The sequence below is a fragment of the Arachis stenosperma genome, chromosome 5 (assembly GCF_014773155.1).
Source record: "Arachis stenosperma cultivar V10309 chromosome 5, arast.V10309.gnm1.PFL2, whole genome shotgun sequence".
Lineage (NCBI taxonomy): Eukaryota > Viridiplantae > Streptophyta > Magnoliopsida > Fabales > Fabaceae > Arachis > Arachis stenosperma.
Genome location: NC_080381.1, coordinates 2859898 through 2869334, shown reverse-complemented (window position 1 = coordinate 2869334; position 9437 = coordinate 2859898). Strand labels below are relative to the sequence as shown.

The 9437-nt window shown below is 31.1% G+C and overlaps 1 protein-coding gene across 1 annotated transcript; it reads left to right on the top strand.

Moving 5' to 3' along the window:
• Nucleotides 1-5264: 5264 nt before the first annotated feature.
• Nucleotides 5265-8047, top strand: LOC130979796 (uncharacterized). The gene is made up of 3 exons (XM_057903343.1): nucleotides 5265-6819; nucleotides 7173-7541; nucleotides 7713-8047. Exons 1-3 carry the CDS (start codon nucleotides 5265-5267, stop codon nucleotides 8045-8047), a joined length of 2259 nt encoding a protein of 752 aa, XP_057759326.1.
• The last annotated feature ends 1390 nt before the right edge of the window (nucleotides 8048-9437 follow it).

Sequence of the window (9437 nt, the reverse complement as noted above, 5' to 3'; positions counted from 1 at the left end):
TTTTTGTTCTATGATCATATATTATGTTTTCTCATATAGTTATTGCTACCACCACCCCACATGAAAGGTGAATGGGACATGGGTTTTTTCTTCCCCACTTTTACAGCAAGAACCAACTTTAGTTAATTTAATATGTCAACTTTGGTTAATGTTTATTCAATTTTATGGTATGATATGCATCAATTTTATTATGGTTTAATTATAATTCCCAAGATAAGGCTCTAGAAGCAAAGCATATGGCATCTGCATTATAGTTAGGGGTGTTAGTGATAAGGTTGAAATCATTTTTGAAAAAAAATTACTTCAATTCAAAATAAAGTATATAATTTGTTGCGGTTTCAATTTGATTTGTTAGTTTAATTTTATTTTTACATATATACGATCTAAATTATTGTAGTTTGAATTGGTCAGTTTATTCGATTTTAAAAATAAAATTTTAAATTTTATTATATAAAAATAAAAGTAATTTTAAGTTGATAAAATAAATAATAAATAAATGAATATTATTTTATATTTATAAAATATTTATTAAACAATAATAATATATATAAGATAAAAATATATAATAAATTAAATATATAATATATACAATTTTAATTAATAATAAAATAATATATTATATTATATTTTACAATTTGAATTGGATTAAATATGATCTAATTACAGTTTATCAAAAATAAAATTAGATCTAATTTAAGTTATAGTGTGATTTTGATTAGTTTTTCGTTTGAATTAAATTGGATGTGCAATTTTATTTGAATTAGTTTGAATTTAAACAACTCTTATGGATGGTCTGTTTTCATTTCAATAAAATGTAAACATCATCCCAAGAGTTGGAATTTGCTTTGTACTTCCTAAAGAGTTCATAAAGTTGAAGACTCTATCCAAACTGTTTTTGTGCAAGATAGGGTTCATAATTCGAAGCCACCAATGTCAATTGTTTATTAATTGAGAAAGGATTATGTTACCTGTATACTAAAATTAGTTATCAGTATAAAATATAAAATATACATTAAAAATAAATTAAATTATATATATATTTATATACAAATATATTGGTGATTAATTTAATGTACAAATAATAGTTTTCATTGAGAAAATTGGGTCCATCCGATATCCCATGTATATTTGAAAATTGATTGAAATATTTATGGACATTCCAATAAGGTAATGACATATTGAGACCCGTTAGGTCCTTGATTTTGACTATTCGGTATCGGTTTATGTTTGGGTCCCATGATATTGTTCTATTATGTATGAAAATAATGTAGTGGTTATTACAACTTTTAGAAGGGGGACATTATGGTAGGACTCAAATAAAGCAGCATGAGAATGTGATATGAGATCAATCTAAAATATTGATCATCCACCCCACTCTGCCACTCCTGTCACAATCTTTCCAACATATAAAAATAAAAGTTTAGAGGTTGTTTTTATTTGTTAAATTTATTTTTTACTAATGTTAACTAATTAAATATTAATTTTTTATTTGTTTAAAAAATTGATAAATGTGTCTAAATTTTATTATTTTTACCCTTTTTTATTATTGTTTAATTTTTCTTTCAAAAATTGATAAACTCTTATACCCTATATTATTGATACTTATTTTATTATTCTATATATACTCCATAATAAAGGGTAGAACTAGTGTTGTATTAAAATGGAAGATTATGCACACCTCACTTTTATTCATTCAAATGGTATATTTCTTTTCAATGGTGGTGGGGGACCAATATCTTTTGTGATGATCTATATCTATCTTTTAACAAATGACCTATTTCGGATGAAGATGACATAAATTGGTGTTATAGCTTTTTCCTAAGCATATGCCCTATACTCCAAGTGAAGCATGTGCACTCTTTTGGGACACTCATCCATGATTGTGATGAAGGGAATAATTTGTATTTAGTCAAATAACATTATTGAGGTCTAACAATATGAAGGCAAGGCTTTTCTGACTTCTAGTTATGAGACCTACTATAGCATATGTTCTATTTCTTTATATCCTTCTATAACCTTCTATTGTAAAAGCATTGTCTAGTGGGGAATTATTATGGAGCTTCAACATGTGGCATCCAATTGTTTTTACCATGATATAATTTCATCAAACAATAAATCCGGTAATGCTAGGAAGAAATAAAAAATAGACGGAATTTATTTTATTTAGTATTTATAATTATTACAATAATTAATGAATATTAAATAAAATAAATTTTGAATAATTTATTTTGACTACCAAATATTTTTATAAATTAATTGATGCAATTATTGTTATATACTAGCGTTATGGTTCTGGGTACGGGTGAGGGTTTTTATTAATATGTTTAGCCTGCAATGAAATTTACACTTATATATATATACTATTTAATGAGTACTAAATTTGGTCTATTTTAAAGTATAAAGTATGGACATTTTGCTGAGTTATCGTGTTAACATATTAGACACATTTTAAATACGATATTCATTTATATTCGTCTGATACATGTGTTTGATGTGTCTAACCGTACCTTAATTAAAAATAATTTTTTTAGCATGTTTGGACATACTTAAATATCATTGCGTGTTAGCGTGTTCAGTTTTATTTTTAACATGTATTGATCAAATAAATTTAAAAATAGTATATATTATTATTTATTAAAATAAAAAATATTTTAAATATTTTATATAATTAAAATTAATTTTATGTTTTAATATCAATAAAATATTAAAATATTATTATATTTTTTAAAAAAATATTTCATATTTTACATATATGCATGTTTTTGCGTGTTATAAAATTTTAAAATTTGTGTGTGGATGTGTTATATATCGTGTTGCGTATCCATGTCAATGTCCGTGCATTATTATAGTTTTAAAATTAATATTTTTTTAATAATTTAAAGTTAATTTGAAATGACAAAATAAATAAGTAATGCTAATATGTGATATACTAAGAAGTTAACTAAAAAGGATTAAAGGCATTAAAGAATAAAAATTTATAAATATAATTAAAGAAACAATAAAAATATTAAGTGTATATTAAAATTAGTCATTTTATATTTATATAATATATGAATAATTTAATTTATTTTTAATATTTTTATATTTTAATATATATTTTATATTGATAGTTGATTTTAGTATATATTTAATATGGTTATTAAAAAAAATAAATAGCCGCCTAATAGATAAAGTTAGGTAAATATCAATTTTTAAGGTAATAAGACTATAGAGTAAGCTATATATATGTGAATTATAATTTGGTCAATTAAAAATTTTAAATTAAAAAAAAAAACCTTAAATTCGGTCTATCTTATTCTTATAAGTCGCTAGCTTTTCTTTGCTCCTAATAATTGTGGTTATTGCGCCACGTGAACCTCGTTAAATTTTAGATAGACTTACGTAATTTGATTTAATCATATGAGAGCTACGATTGACAACATTCAAATTGCAACTAATAACTGAGATATGCATCGTGGAAGATCGATTGATATCCACAAGTGTGACAATATAATTAATTATATGACCATATCCATGGCTATAGTTTTCACTTTTTATTTTGTGTATGTGATATGGACATGACGTGATGCATGTTTGCATACAGATTGTGAAAGTATTTCTTCCAACAAAATGAAAACATAAATGTACCATGCAAATATACAGTACCATGTTGTGACATTACTCACCACGTGCTTTAATTTATATACACGAATTAAGTAATAATAATAATAATTAAATTGAAATATTTTAACTCAATTGGTTGATTGAAATGAGTTTTAGTAAAGAGATTAAAATAAGTTTTAGTATAAAAATGAAATTGTAATTTAATTTACACAAAGAAAAAATTTAGAATTAATTAATTGAAATGAAGTATTTTAAGTATAAAATATTATTAAAGTTTTAGTTTTCGTTTCCAAAAATTTCAATCATTTATAGTTCATCTTTTAAAAGTACTGAAATACTAAAATTTTAGAGATAAAAATTGAAATTTTAATACCAATATATGAATCAATAAATATAATATTGAGTTTCAGTCTTTCGATTTCTGTTTTAGTACTTCAAAACAAGCGCTATCTTAAGTGATCTGAGAAGGAGATCAGAAGCTAACATGGATTATTGACTTATTGGTAATTAAGAAAAAAAATTGAGTGACCAACTTTTTCCAAAGGAATATTTATTTGTGACAAGCTCAAGTAAATGATGTCAAATGTTTGATTTCGTCTCGTGAACTAAAAATTTATGATCTAATATAATTTTGAAGGGTTAGTGCTTAAAAAATTTGTATCAATTAATTTAGTCTTTGAAAAATTTAGCATCTAACTCACTGATTATATTTTTGAGGGATCAAACTGATGAAGCGTTAAATCTTTTAAAAATCAAAATAACTCATACATGATGTTTTAAGGACTATTTTGATCATTAATTTAATTATATTTTGATAAAGTAAAATTATTTTTGGTAGTATATCTATATGGTCATAATAAATGAATTTTAAAATAGGAGAAAAATTATTAGTTTATAATCTAGTTGTAGCGTTATTGGCATGCCATTACTAGCCTGTTAAGATAATAATTAGAATTAAATTAGATCAATTAGTATCACTTGTATTTATATAGCGTATCTGTATATTAATTGTATACCCCTTGTACATTATACTTTGGCAATACATTCAACAATACACAAATCCTTTCTCTAGTTTAGTCTCTTGTTTCTAACATGGTATCAAGAACTTAGGTTTTATTTTTCTTTCCCATGAATTTTCGTTCATAATTATGGAGTTTTCGTTCTTCTTTCGGCAGCCTCTTTCGTCCTCTTTTTGCTCGTCTTTTCGACCTTTTCACATATCCTAAACCATATCATTGTCTTCGTCTCATCCTCACGAGTACAAAACGCTCCACCACGCCGTCTGAGACCTCCGCACGCACCGCCGAAACATCCCTGGTCACACCATTGTTTCCCTGCCCAGACGCTTCAGCAGCCGTTGGAACATGTTGCAGATTGCACGCTCCATAGGCCTCCACGTGTCAAGTCGCAGCCCTCCCAACAAACCGCCCGCGTCCGACCCAGTTCGACCTGTCACTCTGACCTGCGTTTCCAGCTCAGCGCCAGCGTGTCTCCTCCCTCCTTCAGCCGTCGCCACGTGTTCTCTTCTTGCTAACGTGGTGCTGACGTGGCGGACACGTGGGACCCTCTCTAAGGTTTTTTGGTGAGCTATTTTCGATTTTGTCCTCTGTTTTTTCGTTTTCGGTCCTAAATTTGCAGTTTCTACCCTCTTTACCTTTGTTATGGAGAAACTAGATATTTTTCAGCTTATTCCTGTTATCCTTAACGGCTCCAACTATGCTCATTGGGTTGAAGCTATGCGAGAATTTCTTAAAGGGCGAAAATTATGGCAATATGTGACTGGTGATATTGTTTGTCCTGTTAAGCAAACTGTGAGTGACAAATCCCAAGATGGGGTCTCCAAATCTAAGGAGGATGTTGAGAAGGACTTTGCAGAGAGGTTGAAAGATTGGGATAGTAAAAATCATCAAATAATCACCTGGTTCCGTAACACTTCTACTCCTAGCATTCATTTACAGTTTGGACGTTTTGAAACTGCTAAAGAGGTATGGGATCGTTTGGCCAAACATTACACTATTTATGATCTCTCTTATCAATACCAACTTCTAAAAGAGTTTCGTAGCCTTAAGCAAGAACGTGGCCAAACGGTTTTTGATTTTCTTGCTCAAATGGAAATTATTTGGGATCAACTGACCTCTTGTGAGCCTGTTCTTAAAAATTCTTCTGATGCTAAGGCATATGAGGATTATAGGAATCGGACACGTCTCATACAGTTTCTTATGGCACTTACTGATGATTATGAGCCAGTCAGGGCTTCTCTTCTTCATCAGAAATCCTTACTTAGTCTTGAAGATGCTCTTCCTCGTCTTAAGTCTGAAGAAACACGCTTGGGTTTGACTCGTTATAAGAGTGAAACTGCCTTTGCAGCCACCGAGAGAAAGGACAAAATCTGTCAAAACTGTAACCGTCCTGGGCATTCCTTCCCCGATTGTTCCTCTATTGAATGTCGTAAGTGCAAACAAAAAGGTCACATTGGGTCCAATTGTCCAAAACTGTTCTGCCATTATTGTAAGCTCTCGGGTCACTTGATTACTGTCTGTCCTACTAGGCCACCGCGTTCGGATCAGCACAAGTATCAACCTCGTCCCAACAACTCTCTGCATGTGCCTGCTTCTACTGCTGCTACTGCCACTGAGTCCACCCCTTCTACCTCTCTCAACACTCCTTCTGTCTCTCCATTAAACATTGAATCTCTTCTTAAGCAACTTCTCTCTTTTTCTAGTAATACCCCTGCTACTCTTTTCACCCCTCCAGGTAATTCTAAATGGTATATTGATTTTGGTTGTTTTAATCATATGTCTCCTTTGCGTCATCTTTTCTTGTCATTGTCTACCACCACAAATGCACCTTCTGTTAACACTGCTAATGGTTCCCTCCTGCATGCAACACATCAAGGGTTTATTTCACAGTCCAATATTCATCTTCCTGATACTTATTTTATTCCAAAATTGAATTTTAACCTTATCTTTGTCAGTCAACTTATTGAACTCAATTTTGATGTCACTTTCTCTATTTCTGGTTGTCATGTACAAGATCGTCGGACGGAAAAGATCATCTGGACTGGTTGTAAGGTCGGACAGTTGTTTGAGCTCGAGAACCTTCATGTTCCCTATCTGTCAAATCTCTGTGTTATTTCCTCTCCATCTCCTCTTCACTTGTGGCACCGTCGTCTTGCCTACAGCTCCTTAAACAAATTGCGTCCTCTTATGTCTACAGGTGTTTTAGGTCAAACTCAAAATGAGTCTTTTGATTGTATTTCTTGTCAAACTACAAAATAACCTGCCTTATCCTTTTATAATAATTCCTCTATTGCTTGCTCTCTTTTTGATCTTATTCATTCTGATGTTTGGGGCCCACTCCCACCGCTTCTATGGAATGGGCTCGATACTTTGTAGTCTTTATTGATGATTATTCACGCTTTACTTGGGTTTATTTGATGACTAATCGTCATGAGCTGCCTCATATTTATATTAACTTTGCCACTATGATTCGAACTCAGTTTTCAAAGGTCATTAATAAAATCTTATGCCGGGATAATGTTATGAAATATCGTGACTCCAAATTTTTAGATTTTCTCGCTGAACAGGGTACTTTGTCTGAGTTTTCGTGTCCTGGTACCTCTCAACAAAATGGCAGAGGTGAGCATAAACATCGTCATATTCTTGATTCTGTTCGTGAAATGCTTATTTCTTCTTCCTGTCCTGAGCGTGCTTGGGGTGAAGCTGTTCTCACTGTTGTTCATGTTATCAATAGACTCCTCTCTTCTATTCTTAGTAACACTACTCCCTTTAAGCATCTCTATCATACTCCTCCTGATTACAGTTCTCTTCGTGTCTTTGGTTGTGTCTGTTCTATCCTTCTTCAGCCTCATGAATACACCAAGTTTGAACTTCGGGCTCGCATGTGCTATTTTCTTGGTTATGGTTATGAACATAAGGGTTATCGTTGTTAGGATCCTATCTCTCGCTGCATTCATATATCTCGTCATGTTGTCTTTTGAGGGCATCACATGTTCTCTAGCTTTTCCTCTTTTGAGTCCATTCCTTCTACTCTGTCACCGTTTTTTACTGATTCTGATATTGATCTCTTTCCTAGTGATGATATTACAGGGTCTACCTCAAGTCCACTCCTCGAGGCTCCTCCTGTTCCGTCTTCTCCATCTTCTAATGCTTCTAGACCGGATGACGCTCCTGCTCCTGCTCCTGCTGTCAGGCCTCCTTCTTCCATCCGTCCTTTTAGGGTAAGAAATCCACCTCCTCATCTTCTTGATTATCACTGTTTTTCTACTATTCTTTACCATCATGAACCTCAGTCATTTCGAGAAGCCTTTACCAATCCAAATTGGCAGCAAGCAATGCAGGAAAAAATTCAGGCACTTGAAAAAGCACACACTTGGGATTTGGTTGATCTTCCTTCTGGTCAAGAAGTTGTGGATAGTAGATGAGTATATAAGATCAAGACTCGCTCTAATGGTTCTATTGATCGTTATAAGGCACGATTGATTGCTAAAGGATGTACACAAGAGTATGGTATTGATTATGAAGATACTTTTGCTCCTGTCGCTCGTCTTACGTCTGTTTGAGCTCTTCTTGCCATTGCTGCGGTTAAAAAATGGTCTTTCAATCAGATGGATGCGAAAAATACATTTCTTAATGGGAATTTGAAAAAGAAAGTCTATATGAAACCACCTCCAGGATATCATTGCCCTTCTAGTAAGTTCTATCTCCTTCGCAAGGCACAATCTTGGTTTTACTTGCAGTCTACTTAACTGTCGGCTCTGATACCACTTTGTTGGGCCAACCGTGGAGAGCTCTCGACCACCAAGGAGATTTTGGAGAGGAATCAAGTGAGATAACATAAGATGACAAGACACCACATCCAACTCAAAACCTTAAGGTAGTAAGTTAACATGTCTTTCATTTTATAAACTCCTCATTCTTTCTTTCTTGTTTTTTTTTTTTTTATGTGGGACTAACTTCAATACTCCTCACACTTGTAACATTAACAATCTCCTCCTATTAGCATAAAATATATTCTTCATCTTCTCTGTAATCTCGGATTATTGTGTGGCACTAGCAATATTTAGTGGTTTAAAAATTCAATCAAAATTTAATTAAAATTAAATTAAATATAATAAAATAATATATCTATATAATGTATATTTTTTATAAAAAAAATTAATTTTTTAAAACTAATTTTCCAATAAAATTCTAACAATTTCAACAAGTTTCACTGATTTTTAATCAGTCCATTTTTTAAAGACGTATCAATATAATAAAATGGGTTTTTAACAATTTTTTTTAAAACTGATAGGTCTTTTTTTTTAGGGGGGGGGGGGGTAGGTATCAATACTAAAAGATGTTTATATTTCAAGCAGATCAGAGTCTATATATATATATATATGGTAGATTAATTAATTTAGTATGATAATATCGAAAATAGTACTAATAAATGGATCATAAATTCATAACTCATAAGTCATAAGCCTGCATATTAGACCGTGAAGACGTGAATGATTATGTTGATAAAGTTGTGGACAGAAGCTACTGTAACATTTGTTATGTGTTCCTAACAACATGCTTCAGAAAAGGCTCACCAGACATAAACTAAGGAAAAATACTATGTCAATCATAGTTTGGTGCAGACGTTACATAATTTCAGGATTGTGCTTAAGGTCTTTCAATTTGGTCGTAGAAATTAGAATATTAATTCTAGTAAATATTTACATATAATTATCTTTGTATAAAGTTGATAATTGATAATTGTTAGATTATTATTTAGTTAAATTTATTAAGTTATCTAATAATTATTGATTATTAACTTCGTATAAAAAT